Source organism: Maylandia zebra, linkage group LG20, assembly GCF_041146795.1.
Source record: "Maylandia zebra isolate NMK-2024a linkage group LG20, Mzebra_GT3a, whole genome shotgun sequence".
In the NCBI taxonomy this organism is placed as follows: domain Eukaryota; kingdom Metazoa; phylum Chordata; class Actinopteri; order Cichliformes; family Cichlidae; genus Maylandia; species Maylandia zebra.
In genome coordinates, this window is record NC_135186.1 from 2,963,197 (window position 1) to 2,984,954 (window position 21,758).

Consider the following 21,758-nt stretch of genomic DNA (forward strand, 5'->3'; position numbering starts at 1 on the left):
TGAAAGCTACTTTAAAAACAGCCCGATGAAATTACAAAACAGCACATGAGTTGCAAGAATGTATTATGAAGTAAACAAGATAAATGAGTTTAAATAATTCAAAATTTATTGAAGCAAAGCAATCGATAAAACAGGCCAAACAGTTTCAGCATGAACTCATGCTGAGTTTTCTGCCTACCAAAGTTGATTCAGATTATTACTCAGGGAATAAAAAACCTTCTAAGTAGCAGAGCAGTGATAGCCTCAGTTCCATGATCTCATAACAGCTCTGCCAGCTGCTGCTGCTAACTGCAGGTTTTATTTAGCTTTTGCACATGGGAATGTATCCATCATACTGTAACAACAGATTCCTCATTAAGCTTTAAAAAACAAACAAACACAGGCGCACATATGAAATTGCAGTTAAGTACAGAGAAGAGGAAACAAGCAAGAGCTTTAAAGCACACAGCTGGAAAGACGGCCATGAACAGTATAAAAGTTATGAAAACAAAAATTGGCTTTAGGGATGTTCGAGACACTTAACCACATGATACAAATTCTACAGCTTCTTAAAAAGCACCCCACACAATTATATTGGAAAACTGATAAAGGACTGGTTTTTATAAATGTACATACATCCTGGTCATTACGGTCTATAAAGAAAATAAAACAACTGAAGCTCAATAAGTCACTACTCTAATGTTTTTGTTTTTTTTAAAGGAAATAACATGTGAGACCTAATGGATACATCATCTGTGACTACAAGGTTACAATGAGCAATCCAGAAAAAGTAACCATGGAAACATCCAACTTCACAAAATAGCAGTGCTGGGAGAGCTAGTCTTACTCATTTGGATTTGGGTTGGCATCGGGATATTGCGAGAGGTCAAAGGTTAGCACTTTGCTTATGACGCAGTCTCCTTGCTGTTGATGGAAGAAAAAAAGAAAATTAGTTCATTGTTTCCGAATCAGCATTGACTTCACAGCTCAAGATGCTTAGGTTTTATTGGCCAAATATCAAACAGGATCTTTTAATTCTTAGATACACTGCATGTGGTTTATGATGAGAATGTTATTGCATGTCTGTATATGAAGAATATAAAGTGTTATATGAATCTAATGAACTCCATTCTATTGCTGTCTCAGCTCCAGGTTCAGAAGTTTAACGTCTAAAAACAGCCTGACTATTGAAAATTCAGCCATCTCAAGGCTATATTTTAGTATTTTGCATAAAGCTTTATATGCATAATACTCAGAAATGCATCTCGCCGGTTGGGTCAACACTTTGCTTAGCTTAAAACACGTCACAGGTCACAATACAATATTAGGAAGTACAATGTGCAATGAATATCCTGCAGAGAAGCAGAACTTTTTCTGTTTATTTTGTTTGTTTGTTTTTTTCTGAGCAGTTTCAGAAAGAAGAGAAGACGGGCTTCACGGGGATATTTGGTGTATCGTGGTAACACAAAGCATTCGCAGTCTAAACAGACAGATTTTACCATGTGCTCTTCACATTACTGCAAATCCTCCACTATTTTAAGAAAGTTCAAATGGTTCCTGAAAGATGAGAATTATTTTATAATTTTAAAAGGCGAAATCACAAACGCAGCCCGTGTGATACTCGGGTGATAACAGGTTAATGACCCTGCATGCTGGAGATACAGATGAGCCACCCAGTCAGAAACTGTGACCGTCAATACATAACTGTATCCAGAGAATCTTTGATTAGGAGTTTCTGTTGCAGACATTAGTTCATACTGATGAATCCTGGGTAAATTCCTTCTTTGCTTTGCGAATAGATTCAACAGCCATTATGCTCAGCAGGAGACATCTGTTGCAGTCAATACATGTCAGTCTCGTGACACTGGCGTATTGTGAGTGCTAGAGTAGAGTTTATATGAAAAATGATGCATGAAATGGGGACATTTTCTTAACAAACCATAAAAACTTATCTATAGCATAACCTTATATGACACATAATAATATGCATTATTTTATGGGCTAAATTTAATATCACAAAGCAATGCATATGCTTGATCTTTATCGACTTTTATTCAGTTATTATGGCTTCTTTTTTGTTGTGGTTTTGTTATGGTAGCGTTCTTGTTGTAAAACAATGCTGAAACTACACAGCTGCACTTTTTAAGTGGTGCTTCAAGTGGTACTAATTCAGATCTAAGCTGATTTTATCCGTCTCTAATTCAAAACAAAAAAAAAGACTCACCTCTGGATAAACACCTATGAGAGAGTCTGCCTTGGTGTAGAATTCCTCCTTCAGAGAAATGACAATGGCCTGGAAGTTCTCCATTGACTGGTCTTTGATGTAGTTGGCCACCTTGAAGGTACAAAGAGAAAGCATTAAGGCTAATGCACTAAAATCACAAGAAATATTAATTTAAAAACAAACAAACAGCTCATTATATCAACGTTTATTCTCTAAACAGACCTTGCCAATATTAGTGTTGTCCAGAGCTGCGTCAATCTCATCCAGCACAAAGAAGGGGGCGGGTTTGTAGCTACAGAGAAGCAAGAAAGATGTAAACAGTCAACTTCCGTCAAGTCATACGTGTATTAAAAATTCCTCTGCACATCTCCCTTGTTTCACCTGTGAATAGCGAAGAGCAGAGCCAGGGCAGCAACAGTTTTCTCTCCTCCTGACAAGTTGTCCATTGGTCTGAACCTCTTGCCTGGGGCCACACAGTTATAATTGATACCATCCAAATATGGCTCCTCTGGGTTTTCTGGACCTAAAAATGCCTAAAGAAGAAACATACGCTGATTGGTAAACGCAACTTGGGCACATGCACAAATGGATATATATAAAATTTACCATGTACCAAATTCCACACATAAAACTGCTTCCTGTCATGGCATTAGACATAGTTAATGATATGTAATGTGGCAAGTCTCTAAAAACATACCTGAGCACTACTGTTGCGTGACAGAGCCTTGTAGATCTCATCGATATTGGTAGACACCGACTCAAAACAGTTATTAAAGCGATCAAATCTTTCCTTCTTGATCTGCTCAAAGGCTTGCTTGGCCTTTTTGGCTCTTTTCCGAGCAGCCTCAAACTCTGAAAGAAGAAAGGAAACCAAAAAAAGCATATGATACAAGTTTAACAAGAGGTCTTCAACTTCCTGTCCCCTTCCACATTTCACCCCAGCTTCTAACATGAGACTGCCATCTCACCATCACTGGTCTCTTGGAATTTGTCCCTGACACTCTCAAGCTTCTCCATAGCCTTCATGTTGGGTGCACTGATCCTCTGCAGGATGCTCTGCTGCTCATTCAGACGCTGCTGCAGTGTGTTCGTCTCAGCCTTGATCTCTTCCTCTGACAGTGCATCCTTTAGGAAGATCGAAGAATAAATGTATTAATTTACATGCATCTACAAAATGTAAGTACAAAATCTGACTTCAGCTATAGAGATCACCTCTGCGGCAAATTGCTCATTTTCCTACTTGGTATATTTTAATGTGTAAAGAAAATTTTTATAATATTATTTGGACCCACCTTGAGGTCTTCAGACAGGTTGCTGTAGTCAATTTCTATAAGAGCCTCTTTGGCCAAAACACTGCTGGATGTCCTTTGGCTGCTGGACTCATCCGTCTGGGAACTCCCCTTGAACAGTAAAAACAAAAAGACGGCTGTCGTTTTCTGCTTTGGTCTTAATGGAATTACAGTTAGAGCAACGATGGTTTTGTTAATGTACCTCTCCCTGGCTGATATCATCCATTGTTCCAGAACGAAGAGGCAACCTGATATCCTGCATTTTGCAGGCTTGCAGCAGGTTGTGACGGTCACTGCGCTTCTGCTCCAGTTTGGTCTCGATGGCAGTGACCTCCTTCTGGAGCTGAGTCAACTCCCTGGAATAATAAAAAGTTGTTTGTAGAACAAACTCACTCAAACATAAAATCATATTAAGAAGATATTAAAAAAAAAAAAAAACTACAGTGCATATGTCTGCAGTCACTGACTTGTTTGCACCACCCAGTTTTTTGCGAATCTCCTCCATCTCGTGATTTTTATCATTGACTTCAGATTTCTTGGTGAGATGCTGGTTCTTCAGGTCCTGCAGCTGGGCCATTGTCTCATCAATGATTTTCATGTGTCTGTGCTCCTCCTACAAAGCACGCAAGAGGGATTAAAAGTGATGTCAAAATCAAGGGCAAAACATTTTCATCGTCTAACTTTGTTTTCACCTTTTTAAGTCTCTCGATTTCAGCCTCGTCCTTCTTCACAGTCTGCTCCCACATCATGACCTTCTCCTGGTCTTCCTTCAGCTGATTCTTCTCATAGTCCAACTGGATACCCAGGCGGGTCTTTTGAGTCTCAAACTCAAGACTAAGACAAAAAAAAATGAAGTTATGCTTCAACAAACAGAGACAGATTCACTATTAGCTAACTGTCCTGCATCATAAGCGACTGGATTACTGAACTCACCGCTTCTTTGCAATCTCATTCTGCCTCTTCACTTTCTCCTCCTCAAACTCTCTGATATTCCTCACTCCAATCTCCTTACAGAATTCCACAAACACCTCATCCTCCACCTGGGAAACAGAAACAATGTTGTGCAATGTTACATGTTCATAAACGGACTTCTAACTGCAGCTCACTCTGTGCCAGTCTCACCAGGTTCATGCGGTCGCGCAAGTCAGTGATTTCCCGCTCACGGGACTGGATGATCCTCTTGATGTCATTGATGCGAGGGCCAAAGTTTGCCAATTCACTCTCTAGCTTAGACTTCTCCTGTATCACAGAGTAACAGAAAAAAATTTAATGCAAGGGTCACTGTTTCTAACGGTAAGAGGAAAGAAAGCTGTTACTGAGCCGTACCTGCATATTGAGGGAGAGGTGACGGGTTTTTGTCTGCTCCAGATCACTCTGTGAGTACTTGAGTCTCATCTGCAGACCGTGGGCCTGAGACTGCACCTGACGGAGCTCTGCCTCCTTCCTCTTGGCCTTCATTTGCTCCTGCAGAGGAAAACATTAACATTAAGTGGATATTCATGAATTGTTCATTTAATAATTAAGGTAGTACAAAATAACAACAATTATTTTAGTCAGAGGTTAGTCAGCATAAAGTGCTTCATGGTGACTCTTACTAAAAATCTGTCGTCCCAACAAACTCTCTGATGTGGGTCATATATTTAAAGTCACCTTGAGCTCTTCAGTGAGTTTCTCCTTTTTCTCTTTGAGCTTGTCCACTGCCTTCTCATCCCATCGTCTGGCCTTAGCTTTCAAGTCGCTGGCACCTCCAGAGATGACTCCAGACTTCTGGAACAGAGTACCGTCCAGGGCTACCGTCTGGACACCGATGAATAAGAAGTTAGTAGGTAGAAGTGGTTATTATGCATTCTCACATCTATGAATCATCCAATCATCCATCTTTAAATTAGGCTAAGTACCTTGTGCCTGTATGGCCCTCCAAAAGCAATTCTTCGCGCATCCTCAACATTCTCGCAGACCAGAGCATTGCCACAAGCGTACTGCAGAGCTTTTTTGATGTGGGGAGGTTCATAGCGAATCACATCAATCACCAGCTTGGCTCCTCGCAGTTCTCTGAGTTTCTCATCGGTTGGTTTCACCTTTGAAAAGACAAGTTTTAAATTTTCTAGACAATATTTACAGTGTGAACGGCACTAAGGAAAGAACATTAATGACCTGAGGTTGGGATTATTTTAGAGTTAAGTAGCATTTTATATAAAGAACTTCTGCGGGGAAAAAAATGTTCAAATTGTCAGTGAAAAAAGATTATTTATAGACGTGACAACATTTACCCCCCCCCCCCAAAAAAAACAAAAAAAACAAAACATAGAGACAGAAGTATAATTTTGGCTTTAAAAATTGCAGAAAGCAATGTTGCCCATCCTGCCATGAATTTGCTCTTTCTATGACATTAAAACATGTTGCAGGAATTGTCCGCAGGGAAAATTAGGTTAGCCAAATATTTCAAGTGAGGACCAACTCTGAGAAACTTTAACAAAATATTATCTGGATACATAATCATCCAGCTGACCACCTTCAATTTCTCCCAACAGGGATATTCAGGGTTCACGCCTATTTTTCAGGGTCAAATTCAAGCACTTTTTAAGCACTTTCAAGGTCAATTTTCAAGCTTTTCCAGATTGGCAAAAAAAGAATGCATGATTCACTCGTTTAACTAAGTAAGACCAAGTAAAGATTAAAACAAATCATCTTAGGTCGACTTAAATGTCCTTTGTTCCCCTTGTGTAAGAACAGAGAAAAATGCACCACACAAAAATACTGAAAAAGGAAATGCTCGCCTTATATGCAAATACGGTACAAACTCAAAAAACACATTTCTCTTAAAAACTAAGATGTGAAAATGTGAACAAATCAACTCGTTAGAGATATTCATCTCCACTTGAAAAAAACAGCAACCCCACATAACAAGAAAACTGCACCAAACACCACAATAATACACAGCAAGGCCAAATGAATAAGTCTTCTCATCAGCGATTGACGCTTCTTAGCTATGTGACACAAAAATAGGAGACACATGTTTGTTTGTTTTTAACTAGTTAAGCACCCACGCCCAGAAAAATTGGGGCAAAGGGGAGAAGATCAAGTTTAATTGTTTAAAACACAAGGTCAGAAATATAAGTGCAGACATGAGGACTGTCACAGTAATATCCATATTTTGATTTATGATTTTCTGGAGTTAAATGTGAACCGAAGCATATTTTCAAAGGTGTTACTTTTTAAAAAAAATCTAAGGGAGGGAAATAAAAAAATGCAATTTTTATATGTTTGAGTCACAGTAACTTTTAACATAGTAACATCTGCAGTAATATTTACACCTCTGATGACATCTCACCAGTGTTAGCTTTATTTTGATACCAAGACTGTTTACGCACAGTTTGTAATTGCAGAGAAATGCTCCATTTATTTTGGTCATTTCATTTTGAAGCAGCTCAGAAAACCCCTGAGGGCCTAACAGGTTAAAGTTAATTCCCAATAAAACTTACTGTGAGATGTTTGACTACACTGCTGTCTGTATTATTGTTAAAGTCACCTTTAAAGTGTTTGTTCTACTAACATCTTGTACAGTAAGACAGGCATGGAGAACAGCGCTGACTGGGAGAGGCTTTGAACAGATGACACACTCAGTTCAATTCAACATATAAGACTTTAAGACAAACATCGACCTAAAATCTATTTATTTAATCTGTCATCTGTGGTATAATTATGTAAAATTATAATGTATTGTTCATCTCCCTTAAATAAACAGGCAGCCTTAAAGCATGAAACATTCATATATTAAAACACTTAAATCTGTCTGTTGTCTCAGTGGCTGATTGGGCCCCACAGGTGTCAATGTGAGCTTGAAGCCATTTATAATTTTTAAGTTGTTTAATGTGTATGTAATGTGCAGCCCAGGCAGAGAAATTTTACTTTTACACATCGAGACTCATTTTATTTCTCTATCTGATAAGAAAAATATTCGGTCAGATAGTTATTTGTAGTGAATGAAATACAGTTTCAAGCCCGTTTAAGCACCACATCTGAAATTCAAGCACTTTTCAAACCTTGAAAAGACAATATTATTTTCAAGGATTTCAAGCACCCGTAAGAACCCTGGATATTATTCTCCAGAGCAGAGCAGAGATTTAAAATCAGAACTCCAGCAACGCAGTAGCTTATCTAGTTCAGGACCCATCACAATTCACAGCTCATTGCCCACAAACCTAAAAACGTGACCCATGAGGATTCTTTGGAAAGTCTCCGTAGAACAACAGCTGATCCTGTTTTACCATTTCACTCAAATTAAATAACATTTTAATCAAATTCAAACCAATAATGTAGGTAAAGTAGTTCACCTTGTGAACTACGTCTGAGTCGATGGATGTATGGATGGACAGACAACGCTTTGTGCTTCCCCAAGTTTTACAAGACTGACAATTTAGCTCACAGGCTACACCCATCAAGGACATAATTTTATTATGAATTGTTCAAAGCTCTCAGTTGGAGTCATTACTTTTATATACTTACTTCAAGGTAATCAAGAGGAAGGAAGGTCTCCGGCTCTCCTCTCTGCTCCTTTATGTACTGAATGCAGTCTCTGCCAGTCTTCTCTGAGTCAACAATGATGGCGTCCATGTTCTTACCCAACACTTTAGTCACAGCGATTTGATATTTCTTCTGAGTGGGCTGACACAGGTCGATCAGACGACCATACTGAAAACACAATCAGTAAACGTTTGTTTGTTTAGTGCTCTTATGCTCAATGTTTAAATGCTTTCACCAAAAAGAAAAGAAAAGCAGACCCGGCATGGGTATAGTGCCAAAGGTGCCTTACCACAGAGCCAGGATAGAGTCTTTTTATACTCTCCATGATCTCGGCCTTGCGTTGCTGGCGACTGTTCTCCTGCCTGTCGATTCTGGCGTCTCCAAGCTGCTCCATCACCTAAACCACAGTCCAATAATAAGGGGGTTCATCAGAGGTGCTACGATAGGTGACGTATTCACTTCCCATAACGGATGTAAGAATTTATAGAATCCAGTATTACCCAAGCTAGGGTGCTAACATGGATTAATGACCCACAAAGCAATGATTTATTTAATCAAGTCTACTGATTGACAAAAAGAAATAATGCTTTGTCTTGTACAGTTCAGGAAAATATGAGCTATAGAAAAAGGCTGATGTCTTTAGGAGCAGAGTTACCACATGCAAAAATTAACTAACTCAATTAGAGTAGATTCAACTTGTTGTTGGTGCTGATTTCTTTCTTTCCTGTGCATTGAGTACCTGATTAAGCTCCATATTGATCTCATCGATCCTCCTTTTGGCCATCTCCACTTCCTCAGTCAGCTCTTCCTCCATACGCTTCTGCTCATCTAGTGATTGCCTGATGGGGAAAGAAGGGAAAAAAAGGATGTGAATCACACAGTAAACCAGAGAAACCTATAAAATAAGTTGCCACAGCTCCGCTCAAAACAATCCAAAATTAAGAGCAGCATACCTGCTGGTGGCAATATAATCTTCCAGTTTTTCAATACGTTTCTGGTTTTCCTCGATTTCACGGATCTTCTGTTTAATTTTGGCCTAAAGAGAAACAACAACTTCTATCAAATCAATTTCGTTCTGGCTCGTAAAACCTTTCCATCATCTTCCATTTTTCTCTCCTTTACCTCTGTCTCCACTTTCTTTCTCTCCTCTAAGTCAAGGCGGTCCTGGTCAGCCTTCTGGTCACGATTGAACTTCTCCAGCTCCTGTGCCAGCGTGGCAGCACGTTTGCTGGCCTCCTCCTTCAGACGATGATACTGCTTCACCTGGAAGAAGGGAGACAAAGAGTGTGCATTTTTCAATTTCATGAAACATTATCATTTTACTAAAATCCTGTAACTAATTTGGTATTTTTTCAAGATAAAATGTCTAAAATGTAGTTTTCACACATCAGACCTGATTTTCCTCCAAGGTGAGATCCTGGCCTTGACTCTGCGCCTCCTCCTCCATTCTTTCCTCAAACTCTTGCTTAGCCAGCTCCACTGCCCTCATCTCTTTATCCAGCTCATCCATGTCTGCCTTCCGCTTCTTGTACATCTTCTGGGCATTTTGCAGTGATTTTCTTGCTGCCTCAAGCTTCTTGATTTTGTGTGAGGTGTTCTCTTTGGCTTTGATGTACTGAGGCCTCTTTTGGTTCAACTCAGAGTCCTTCTCCCTGTAGTCAAGTCAACCGTTTAATGTAAGTCAAATGACTAATGGTGCATTAAGCTTTAAATGTCAAAACTTATTTTATTTAATGCCACTTACTTAATTTCTTTCTCAATGGTCTGTTGCTCCCTCATCAGCCTGCCTAGCTCCTTCTTCTTGTCCTTCAGCTCCTCCTCCACATGGTCCATCTTTTTACGGTCCTTATCAATCTCCTTGTTCCGCTGCCCAAGCTCTTTGTTCAGCCTCTCGATCTCAGTCTCATTGTGGTACAGTTTGAAGAGCTGCAACTGTACACTAGCTCTGGCTACTTCATCCTTAAGACGCTGGTAACGCTCAGCCTGGTAAAATGAAGGAAAAGAGAGAAGCGAGAAAATCATGATTAGAGATGTAACTGATTCCACATTTCATGACCAATGAGAATTTGAGGTTTTTCCATCAGATAACCCAAAAAACTAATCACGAAAATTCAAAAGTTTGTTTCAAGGCTATTTTTGAGTCATTTCAAATAAGAAATACACAGATTTGTTGCCGATTACAGTGTAACAATCTTTACTTCATCTTTGTGTTGTTCACCTAACACCAGACTTTCTCTCTTATATAAATATATGTGGGATAGATTTATATGCAGGATGTGCAGTTGTTACATTGCTGAAAGCTTATGTTGAGCTTAGTTAGAAGTTCCTAGTTTGTCTTTTACTGTTGAAATTTGGTGCATTCATATGAATGACAAATATTTGCATTATCTGGAATTATATATTACCTAAAATTTGTTAGAGTAGAAACAGGCTATACCACTCAATGGATCCTGTATGGAGGAATTCAGTAAATGCCAAATAACCATAGACACTGATCATGACACTTTGTGTCATATGCAGACTCAGTAAAAATGGCAAACCTCTTCTTTCTCTTGCTTAGCCTCTTTGCGCTCTGCAGCGATGTTTTTCTTGCGATGATAGTTAAACTGCGTGTCCTCCTCTGCTTTCACCATCTCCTTCTTCCTCCGGTCATACTCCTGGGCCAGCTCTCCTGAACGGGAGATCTCTTCAAACAGCGCCGTACGCTCTTTGGGGTTCTTCATGGCAATAGACTCAACGGCTCCCTTAAAGGGAAATAAAGACAAAACTGAGATTTGAAATAGCAAATAAAATGTTACCTGGTGTTAATTTAATCTCTGGTGTAACTGACCAAGTCACGTTCAAACCAATGATACACACACACTAAAAACTACTGCACTCTCCAATCAAAATAACCTAGTGGATTAGTACAGGAGTACTATGAAAGACTGCCTGTGCGTAAATTGCTCTTGAAAAGATCTTGACAACATTTACAAGAATGAAATCTTACCTGAAAGACCAAGAAGTTCCTAGCCTTTATCAGAATTCCAAGTTTTTCCAGTTCTTCACTGTATTCAGGCAGGCCCACTACTTTACTGTTGATGCGATACTCAGAGGAAGAACCTGGTGCATATTCCAAAAACAAAACAAGCATTAGCTCATCATCAACACACACACATTATATATATATACATTTATAAATGTAACAGATTTTAAATATTTTTGACCCACCAAATTGCAAACACATGTAAAAATGTTTTCTTAGACGATGAGTCAATTTTTGAAAACTGATATCCATGCAGCTTTACTACTATCCTTTTATTCAGCTGAAAAGCATTCAAATTTTACTAGATCAGTGTCTTTTAATTCACACAGACAACTATTCAAAAAGAAAGTTAATTATATATTAAAGGACGGTTGGTAATGGAGCTTTGTACCAATAATGACTCTTGTGAAGGCACGTTCTTCTCCATTATCTTCCTGGTACACCATGCTGACAAAGGCTCTGTTGGCAGCTGGCTTCCCTACAGGCGCTCCATGGATTAGATCCTTCAGAGTCTTCACACGCAGGTTACTTGTCTTCTCTGCCAACACGAAGCTGATGGCATCCATAAGGTTGGACTTTCCTACAAACATTATGATGACATTGAAATCTTAGTAAACTTTGGGACCTTTTTATATTAAAACACACATGTTAAGACCATGTTGCTGCTTGCTTCTATACATAAACAACAACTGTATATAGGCTTTAATATCCCTTATGTAAAACATAGTTTGTTACCTAATATTCATTTTTACATCCCATCTCATATTCTTATATCTCTGTTTTATTTAATGTTATTTTTGATTTATTCTAGTTGTACACTATGGAATGGGGATAATATGCATGTCCTGTAAATATAATAGGACAGTTCACCTTTTATTTGTACAGTCTGGTGCAAAACAGCAGTTCTGCAATAAAATGCATCTTATTGGCTATTAGTATGCAGTTTTTACACGTTGTGTTGGCCAGATAATTTTGATGATGCATTGCACTGTATTACGAGAAAAGACCGTTGAAAGACTTCGTCTTTCTCTAGTGTAAAGGTAGGTCCAACCCCAATGTTTACAAATATATTAAGTGCCTATACGACATAAGTGCTTAAGCAGTCTAAAGGAATTACTTCAATTAAAATGCAAATACGTTATTCTACAAACTGACAACGATTAATACACCGAAATAAAATTTAAATAACTACTCTAGTGGCAAATATGGATATGAAACAATACGATACATCACACTACCAACAGCTGAACCCCCATACAGTTCAGCTATGCACAGACTGAGAGTTATGATCTAAAGAGAAAGGGGCTGTGGAGCTGTGTTTACCGTTAGGCACAGCTAGCAGTTTGCATTTCGCATTAGCTTCGAGTTTATGTTAGCTGTTATTACATACCAGATCCATTGGGTCCGATGATTGCAGTAAACTTGTGAAAAGGTCCGATGATCTGCCTTCCTTTATACGACTTGAAATTTTCGATCTCTATCAGTTTTAAATAACCCATCTCGTTATATTTGTTTAGCTGGTCTGCAGTGAATTTTAGCTTAGCAGTTAGCTAATGCTAACAACCAATGTTTACCCGGTAAGCTGTTGCAAAGACGCAGTGTGCACGAAATGAATGAACCGCTCTGGTCAATCTACTGCTGCTCTATGCACAAGTTACATTATGATCTGCGCAAGCGTTTTAAAAATTAAAATGAAAAATATAATCTTTATCAAATATACTCGGTACGGCGGCGACAACAATGCGCCATTTTACAATCCAACAGGAAGACCCACAAGCGCGCGAGACACGAAACCTCACAGTTTCTCGCGAGACAAAATTTAGTTGTGTGGAGTTTGTCGTGTTTTGATTGTGATCGACCTTGGATATCACTTTTTACTACTATTAATGCTACTTTATTACAGAATATACACATTATTAAAAATAAAAAGACATTTCCTTAGCTGGTCCTGTCACTCTTGTTATGTGTTTCCAGCATAGCGATATGTGGCCACTTGTTTCCATGGTTACCAAGGGTCTCCAAACACAACAGGAGCAGATTTTCATTCACTGATATTGAAAGAAACTGAACAGATTTATAACGTCAGCGGTAAGTTGATCAGAGGTTTATGTCCATTTTTAAGGAAGAGACATTTGATTTAGTCTACTTCTGCCTTGCCTTTGGTTTTTGATGTTATCAGGTGATGACAGGAGCAAATCGCTCTGAAGATGAACCCCACCAGGATTTTATATTTCAATCGGCACAATCATTTCTTTAATAATTTATTTTCAAGCAAGATTATCAGCTCCGATAACAAGTCTCGTAATGCTGTCTCTTTAGGAAGTCACTAGAAACTTTGAACATGTTCAAAGTGGATTTGCCTGTAGACGAGTCCACGGAAAAGGCTGTGGAGAGGCGTAGGGCTGCAGAAACAGCACGCAAGGCCCGCATTTTCAACACCCGGCTTCGTGTGATGGGTCTCGACCTAGATACACTAAACCAACAAGTCCAGGAGAAGAAACACCAGCAAAACATGGAGAAACAAATGGACAAAGCTTTGGGTAAACTGAAGGACATGGATGAGTTAGAATTAAAGCAGTTTAATTGCAGACATAATTCCTGCAAGATGCTATAAATGCAAGTCCCCTAGTCCCTTATTATTTCAGGCCCTCTCCATTAATTAGCTTTGGTTGGTCATAGGTGTATTTTTAATGTATTACAGATAAGTTGAGAATATACCAAGATGAAGCACTGGTGCAGCAGAACAATGCTGAAGAGGAGAAGCGAAGAGTTTTGAATTCTGAACTCACCAATTACTGGGCTACTCATCAGCGACCAGAGGACTCTCGTGATGCTGATCTTAAATTTGGCCTGAAGGGGGCATTCAAGATCGCCATTCCAGAGAATGAGCTAGGGCCTGCCAGTATGCAAATCTTTAAGGTAGGGCAGCTCTGACAAAGCAGGGGATTTGTAAGCTTTAAAGACCGGGAGGGGGGTCCAGCTAATGGTTAAATATGTAATATTGTTACCTCTTATGGTCATCTGTCCTTGTTTCATGCACAGGGAGAGGGTGTCGGAGAGGAGCTGAGGATGAGAGAACAAATAAGAAAGACAGAACGAGATCTGCGAGCACAGATGGACGAGAATGAAAAACGGCACATGCGAGACAAGCACATAGGTGAAAAGAGACACACACAAGTACACACATTCACTAGCATTCCTAATGAGTTTACATCATTTACTCTACAACCTCTGTACATCACACACATGCTTCATGCTTTCCTGCACAAACAATCATACACTCCCATGCACAGCCCTTATTACCAGGTGACAGTGATGGATGCTTATCCCTAAGAGCTTTACTGTAAGTGTGAAGTGTGCAGTTAAAGAGCCAAATACAACAGCTAAGGCAGGTGTGGAAAAACACACATCAGATGATCCCCAAATCATGTGTGTCACAGAGATGCTTGCGAGCAAAGAGCTGGTGCAACAAGACATGAGAGGGGCTCAACAAGCTGCCCTCGAGGAGGTGTGTAAGAGAGCCAGCCGCATCGCGCTCGAGAACTACAATCAGGCTCTGGTACAGTATACAGATGGGCAAACAGATATGCACACACCACTCACTAATGTGAATGCTCAAGGCAAAATCTAAAAGGGGTGGGGGTGGGAAGGGGCAAGCTGTGACATGATGTTGTCATGTGGGAATTGCAAGCTGAAAATGTCAAATGATGCATACACACACTTGGTGCAGGATGGCGGCAATCATATTATTTGGCACCAGGCAACATGGATGGTTAAACGGCTTTGATGTATGCATGGTTACTGTCTGTTTTTAAAAGCCTCCATTTAGCTCTTCCCTCATTTGCCTGAATGCACTCGGCTGAATCCCCCATTGGGAGGAATCATTGTAAATCCTTCAGGTCACTGTACTTTTTCATAGTGTTTAGTGGTTTCACTAATAACCACTCATGATGCACAAGCAAATACAGCTGACTGAGTGGCTCTCTCAGGACGACGTTCGCCATATGGCTGACTGGTAGCTCTATGCTAGGAGTAACCACATTTTAGAAACTGGGTTTTGCAATGCTTCTGAATCATCAGTCATCAGTGGGATAATCAATTAACTGTCCCTGGATCTGTGTTAAAGCCTCACCATGTCCTGTACACACAGGCTAAAGAGCAAGCAGAGAAACTGGAGGAGCAACGCAAGAGAGAGGAACAGGAAAATCTGGCAGAGATGTGGCATACAATGACATCTGACATGATGACAGAGTGTGCAGAGGCAACAGAGAGACAGGTGGGAGGAGGGAGGCCACCACAGGTTCTACCAGACAGGTGGAAAGGAATGAGCCCCGAACAGCTGAAAAGCATTCAGCAGGAGAGAGAACAACAATGCCTTGAGAGACAGGTATTACACTCGGTACTCCACAGTAATATAGTCAAAGCTGCACACGGTATTCCATATATGTTATGTAGAATACCATGTCCACATAATCCCTTGAGTACAGAGGTGGCCAGCAGGGGAATTGGGCAGGGCAAGTACTTGTGCTTGGGTACTGCATGTGTGGATTTGAAATTAGTGTTTTCTTTTTTATTATTTTTTATTTAATTCAGCTCTGTCAGCAGCAATGCACAACAGCAGTCACATCAAAGCACTTTATATTGTAGGTTAAAGACCCTAAAATATTAGTTAAATAAACAACAGCAATCGAGCGACTTGGTGACAGTGGGACAGAAAAACTCTTGTTGAACCTTAGACAGAACCAGGCTGGGGGGGGGGGGGGGGGGGGGGGCAAGCCATCTGCCGCGACCATTTTGGGATGAAGGGAAAGAGTTTTTGACATCTGTGCCAACTTTTCTACACAGGTTGTTTTCAAAAAGGATTTCAGCTTTGAGGAGATTACTCACAAAGAAAATAATCCTAGACTTGAAAAAACAAAAACATAAGACGGGAATGTGAAACCTACAAAGTCTGTAATCACAAGTAAAAACAACCAAAAAAGCAACAGTGCAATATTACTAGTAAAAATATACCTGTATATGAGATCGATACCTTCAGTCCATAAAATAGAGAAATATATTAAGATAATTAAAACTTTTGACAGATGAGTATAAATGATCATTTAAAACCAATAAAATAAGTAGAATTAAAGTTCATAAAACAAAAAGAAATAAATAACTTTAAAAAATACATTAAAATACTAATGTCAGTCATTATTAAAGCAGAGTTAAGGGAGTCACCTGCTGACAACAGTCATGAAGGGGATGTCGTGTGTTGTCCAGTATGTTTAGCAGTTTGTGCAACATCCTGCTCTTAATAACTCCCTCTAGGGGCTTCAGGCTAGTCCCCAGCACAGACTCAGCCTTTAATCAGCTTGTTCAGCTTTCCAGCGTCACTGGCTCTGACGCTGCTACCCCAAAACAAACCTACAAAGAAGATTGCACTAGCAGTAACAGACAATAGTGTTTTACTGAATTCATTAAATGACCCAGACAGCCTCAGAGTTGCATTTCCAGTCCAGTCTGTTATTGATGTGAATACCCAGGTTTTTGTAGCTCTTCTCCCACAGTGGAAATGGTGTTCAACTTAGGTTTGTCCCTCCTTTTTGTTTTGTTTTAAACACTGCAAATGTTGGAGTACTCCTGATGTGATTCAGAAGGTTGTTTCAGCAGCGAAAAGATAAAAGCCACATCACCAGTGTTGCTTAAGACTGTAAATAATCCATGAGGTCTGCGGGTAGCTTACTGGCTTGTCAGATAGATATTGAGTTCGCAAACATTGCGTCACCTTAAAAAAGCACTAACCTTTAAAAATCAATTCTAAAACTAATTGGAAGCTAGTAAATGTAACAGGAGCACTACTAGTGTCCATCAAGCCAGCGGTGCTCAAACCAGCATCCAGGCACTGAAAGTTGGTTTGAACAAGTAATAAAAGGTCTTATTTTAGTGTGCTGGAGATATTAGAAAAATATACCAGTGTATATCAGTTTTCTCCTTATTCAGGATGATGGTATCTTTCTAGTCTTTCTAGTGTACTAAAATAAGGCCCCAAACTTTCCATTAGTGCCTGGACCTGGATTAACATGATCAACATTGATTTCAAGATGCAATAGTGGCAAGAATAAGCATAAACATAAAGTGCTAACACAGAAAAAAACATTTGGGTGGATCCAGTTACCAAGCCATAAGACCTCCAGCAGATTATTTGGCTCTGAAGCTTTGCATTTCTCAGTGTTATCTACAGGCATGTTAAAGTCACCCAAAATCAGCATGAAAGTTTGGGAACCTAAATCATAATGAAGCAGAATTGCCTTTAGGAGAACAAGTTTAGTGTGTTTTTAGATTTATTTCCTCTCTGCCTTCAGAAACAGCGAGATGCTGAAAAGATCCGTGAAGCAGCTTGGGACCTGAAGCTGCTGAAGCTGTCCAGAGAAGCCGAGAAGGAGGACCTGAGAGCAGCCGAGCTGAATAGAGAGCGGAGAATTCAGATGGACCGCTACAACATGCAGCTGGCCCGAGAGCAGCTGGCACAGTAAGCACTGCCCACATATTCATACACTTTCTGATTAGACACTAATCAGCAAATGTGTTTTAGGCTTAGGTGATAAAATATGGAAATAGAGATTTCAGATTTTATAAACATTTAGGGGGACAAGCTACTTACTGTGTTTAAATTTCTGTTTCTGCCCCAGGCAAGAGTACCTGAATAAGAGACTGTACACCAACAAACCCACCAAGGACTACTTTTATCAATTCAACACCAGCTCCCGCTGACTGCCAGTGACCTGACATTAGCTTGTCCTCCTGTGGCATTGGGCTAAATAAACCTGGTTAATCAATGAATCAGTGTGAACTGGATGAACATTAATCATAACATAAGTGACATAGATTTCCTCCCGATTAACACGGTTATTTCTGATTAGTGACAAAAAAATGGGAGCCTGTTTTGGTACAGATTGTTCCACGTACTTTATTTTTCAGTCATATATCCAGTTACAGCAGTAGCTTCATAATGCAGTTACAATATTGGCCCCAAAAGTGGCAGAAGACCCACAGCTCCAGTCATCCACCCATGACAAATATAGGCATCATCATATTGTGCTAATACTGCACCCCACACTCTGTGAAGAGGCATATCATCCCCAGCAGCGGCGCACACCCCCTGGCCTCCCTTGCCCCTTCTGTTTCGTCTTACTTCCACTTAAAATGTCTGTTTTTGAGTCCTAGAGAAGCTTCTCTACACAAACCAATTCATTTTCAATCGATTTTTCTTCTTTAGCTATATAAAAAAAGAAAGAACAACCACAGTGAGAAAGCAAAGGCCAGCATCCCCAGGTTTCCCCTACAAAACATGAAAAGCAAAGAGTGAGCGGCAGTCGAGTGAGTATCTGTGTGTGTACACTCATTCCTCATTCAGAGCTAACATTTGCCCCCAAACACTGACACACAGTTGTTTAGCAGCAGATAGTTGAGTTAGAATATTGGCATATCTTGCGTCATTCGTCGCTCCTGTATGAAAATAGATTTTTTTTAAAAGCTTTATTTGTCCTGAGTGTGTCTGTTTAACCAACAACAGGGAGCTTACACAAACCTCCTTCAGTGCCACTAGCCTCTTTAGACATCTCATATTCTACCTCGGAGACTACAGTTGATATTTGGCCAGTGGCGAGCTTTTGTTTGAGAAGGGAGAGTATCGCGTTTAAGTGTTCCCTGTGGCTCACTGCATTTCTGCCCCGCACAACTTCATCAGACAAAAACTCCACAGATATTCACTGCACTGCATTGCTGGATGATTAAGGGCATGAGCGCAATCCTAGCTTAAATTGTAATGTAACTACTTTCACTAAGTGACACTAAATTGACTCTTTTTTTTTCCCGTTTTCAAATTTCGATATGTTTGCAAAAACATCTACATAACAATGTGATTTTTTTTTTCCTTTTTTTTTTTTTCTCCTTTATTCAACTATGGAGTATGTTTTTGCTACACCCAAATCTCACTGTGATCGTTTGTCGATAACAGAAAAGTCTGAATTCATAGCAATAGTACAGAGAAGGAAAAAAACTACAATTTGCAACATTTTAAAATTAAGTGAAGTGGCTTTAAACCTGCACATTTTTCACATTTTCATATCAAACATGGTTCTGTAAGGGTTGTATTTACATTCAGAGGGAAAACAAATGGTCCCGGCTCTTCCTGTGACTTTACTCTCCTTTTACCTTTTTAGCTCAGATTATTTTCAGAAGCAAGTAAATACAGTGTCTGCCTAACCCTGAAAGGAATACATTCTCTGTTTGATATAAACAACTATTTTTTAACCTTTGTCATATATCAAATGGCAGCCTTTACAACTGTCAACAATATCAGCTTGCATTGAGGAAGGTTTGAAAATAAAACGTGAGAGAGTGTTTGCGCACTAGACGCCACCCTCTTATCTGAAATATACATAAATACTGCACCTCAGTTTGTTTAGTATGAGATGAGCAGGTATGAAAGGTTGTTAATTAGAGACAATGTTTTAATACAGCGTAGAAAGAGACAAAGACAGCGATACAGAAACTACACATAGGTCTCGACACACAAAAAAATTACAACATCGTTTTCAAAAATGACATTACACTTCTGGTGGGAAGGCGAGAGAGTAATGACATCAATCTGGTGCTTTATGCAGACCCAGCAGGCACAGGAACTTATAAGGATCTATAATACTGTAATATGGCTAAATAGATAAGTGTAGATGCAGCTATATACACCAGATGCTACTCAGCATTTTCACAGCAAGTTCCACTTAATGCATCCAAATAGTAAGAAACTTGGCTTCACTTGATTTTGCTGAAAACATGTTAATCTATGAAATGTGCCGTAGCTTTTTATATAAATAGTATAGAAAACAATATGAAAAATGATTACGTAACAAAAAATGACACAACAGCAACAACAGCAACAAAAAAATGATGTTTGGTATTCAAACACGCTCGTAAAATGAAAAAAATGTCACTGGCAAGTACAATCGGAGACATTAAATGGCAATTAGACAGACAAAATCATGTGGGAAGTACATCAAACATGATTCATATCTAAGATTCAAGATTTTTTTTTACAGCAGCATTAGCTGTCTTGTTCCCTACACTGGGTTCTACCATCATCCTTTACTTTTAATGCACTACTCTGCATCTTTACATGACCATACCTACACCCCCTGATATTTCTAACTGTACAACATTCTGTCTTTATGCATCTGCGCTGTTGTTTGCTGAGAGAACGAAAGAGGAGCGAGAGAAATGAATGTTAGTCATTTTCATTAGTTGTAAACTGCACAGGAAAATGAAGGGAGGTCAAAGGGCATGTTCATGTCAGTAGGGCTTATATCACTATCGCTGTCCACTACTTTGGACACTCCTTTGGTCAATATAGTCTAGTCAATCAGATGGCTGCCAGGGACATCTGAATATGATTGTTTATTAGTCGTCGGAGTACAGATCAGCAAGTCAGTAGGGAACAGGAGCATATGGGCACATACGTGTTGACATATTTTGGTCTGATGGTCCCCGGTGGATGTGTGGGGGTTAATCGAGGATGGTGACTGAGTTGGGCACGCCATTGGTGGCGGGAGAGAAGGTAGTGGGGTTCAGCGGGGCGTTCTCTGGCAGGCCGTGGAAACCTTCTGGACCGCCACTGGGACGACTGATCTGGCTGGCCAGAGACTCATCCATGTTGAGCTCTGTGGTCATGGCGCTGCTGCCATTGAAGTCGAGGTTGTCTTCGCTGTACAGCTTGCTCTTCTCACACAGGGACGGCTGGCTGGCTGTTCGCTTCTCCTCAAGATCACTGCAGCATGAAGAACAGAAGAGGTCAAAAGCAAGAAATGTTAACATGATACATACGAAAAATGCAGTGCTACATGCCAAAGGTTGAATATTATGTACTAATATTTTAAGTAATTTTTTTAAAAATAGTCGGTTCCAGGTTATAAATCGTGACTATTTGCTTTTCAGGGTCTCACATTACAGTGAGGTGAACATTATTGGATTTTGAACTGTTGAACATAATGCAATCAGTAAACAAATATATTACATTAAAATTAGTCTGAATGTTTATGGGAAGGCAGAAGGTAAGTGAGGCATTGGCAGAGGTAAAAATTAAGTGGGTTAAGGATATTAAATCATATCGCAGCATACCTTTCTAGAGATCTGCATAACAGGGGCAGGCATTAGGGAGGAGAGTGACAATGAAAGGAACAGAGAGGGTTAGGAAAACCAAGCAGTGCTGAGGGAATCAGGGCTGTGTTAGAAATCAATGTGCAGAAACGTAACAAAGCATCCAGGAAACAGCGTTCATTCAGATGACACACCTGTACTCTCCGAAAGTTTCATCCTTCATGGGCCGAGCTTCTGAGTCCATTGGGCCCTCCTCTTTATCTTTCACTGAGAATGTGACAGATTTCATTATAGTCAGATTTTAATCTGGCTTCTATCTAAAGCCACTGTAAGTCTCAGATCTCAACAGTGAAGTTTTATTAAAGGATGCTTAGGTGGAGCAAAAAAGCTGGACTATCTGTAGATAGTATCAGTTTATCTGTATTATAGTTTTAAGTTCTCACTGATTTTCTAAAAATATAACAGCCAATTAGAATGGCGGTAGGTATCATCAGCCTTATTATTTGGTTTGTCTTCACTTCTCTCTCATGTGAAAATTGCTAAAAGTCTGGGTTTTTTTTCAGTCAGACATGGACCATTATTT

The 21,758-nt window shown here is 39.7% G+C and overlaps 3 protein-coding genes across 8 annotated transcripts in view; 1 reads left to right on the forward strand and 2 right to left on the reverse strand.

Moving 5' to 3' along the window:
* Window positions 1-84: 84 nt before the first annotated feature.
* LOC101479638 (structural maintenance of chromosomes protein 1A) lies at window positions 85-12,826 on the reverse strand. The gene is made up of 26 exons (XM_004558742.3): window positions 12,432-12,826; window positions 11,433-11,621; window positions 11,006-11,118; window positions 10,557-10,760; window positions 9,761-9,999; window positions 9,410-9,668; window positions 9,139-9,279; window positions 8,970-9,052; window positions 8,756-8,855; window positions 8,306-8,413; window positions 7,999-8,184; window positions 5,391-5,570; window positions 5,143-5,289; window positions 4,819-4,956; window positions 4,615-4,731; window positions 4,426-4,532; window positions 4,185-4,326; window positions 3,960-4,105; window positions 3,695-3,848; window positions 3,496-3,603; window positions 3,172-3,328; window positions 2,901-3,055; window positions 2,585-2,736; window positions 2,426-2,495; window positions 2,204-2,314; window positions 85-903 (listed from the first exon to the last, which is right to left on the reverse strand). Exons 1-26 carry the CDS (start codon window positions 12,538-12,540, stop codon window positions 823-825), a joined length of 3,696 nt encoding a protein of 1,231 aa, XP_004558799.2. The 5' UTR covers window positions 12,541-12,826; the 3' UTR covers window positions 85-822.
* Window positions 12,827-12,881: 55 nt separating this feature from the next.
* Window positions 12,882-17,863, forward strand: ribc1 (RIB43A domain with coiled-coils 1). The gene is made up of 8 exons (XM_004558741.3): window positions 12,882-13,129; window positions 13,361-13,581; window positions 13,743-13,960; window positions 14,084-14,198; window positions 14,482-14,600; window positions 15,192-15,428; window positions 17,386-17,552; window positions 17,713-17,863. Exons 2-8 carry the CDS (start codon window positions 13,383-13,385, stop codon window positions 17,792-17,794), a joined length of 1,137 nt encoding a protein of 378 aa, XP_004558798.3. The 5' UTR covers window positions 12,882-13,129; window positions 13,361-13,382; the 3' UTR covers window positions 17,795-17,863.
* Window positions 17,864-17,964: 101 nt separating this feature from the next.
* l1cama (L1 cell adhesion molecule, paralog a) overlaps window positions 17,965-21,758 on the reverse strand; it is a 43,380-nt gene continuing 39,586 nt past the window's right edge. For 4 of the 6 annotated variants that reach the window (XM_004558740.5, XM_004558737.5, XM_076878126.1 and 1 more), the window contains 3 exons: window positions 21,370-21,442; window positions 21,197-21,208; window positions 17,965-20,846 (listed from right to left, as the gene is read on the reverse strand). In XM_004558740.5, coding sequence (XP_004558797.1) covers window positions 20,585-20,846; window positions 21,197-21,208; window positions 21,370-21,442 — 347 coding nt within the window. In that variant the 3' untranslated portion in view covers window positions 17,965-20,584. The remainder of the gene's footprint in view (window positions 20,847-21,196; window positions 21,209-21,369; window positions 21,443-21,758) is intronic. The other 2 variants (XM_004558739.5, XM_076878127.1) reach the window with 2 other exon arrangements.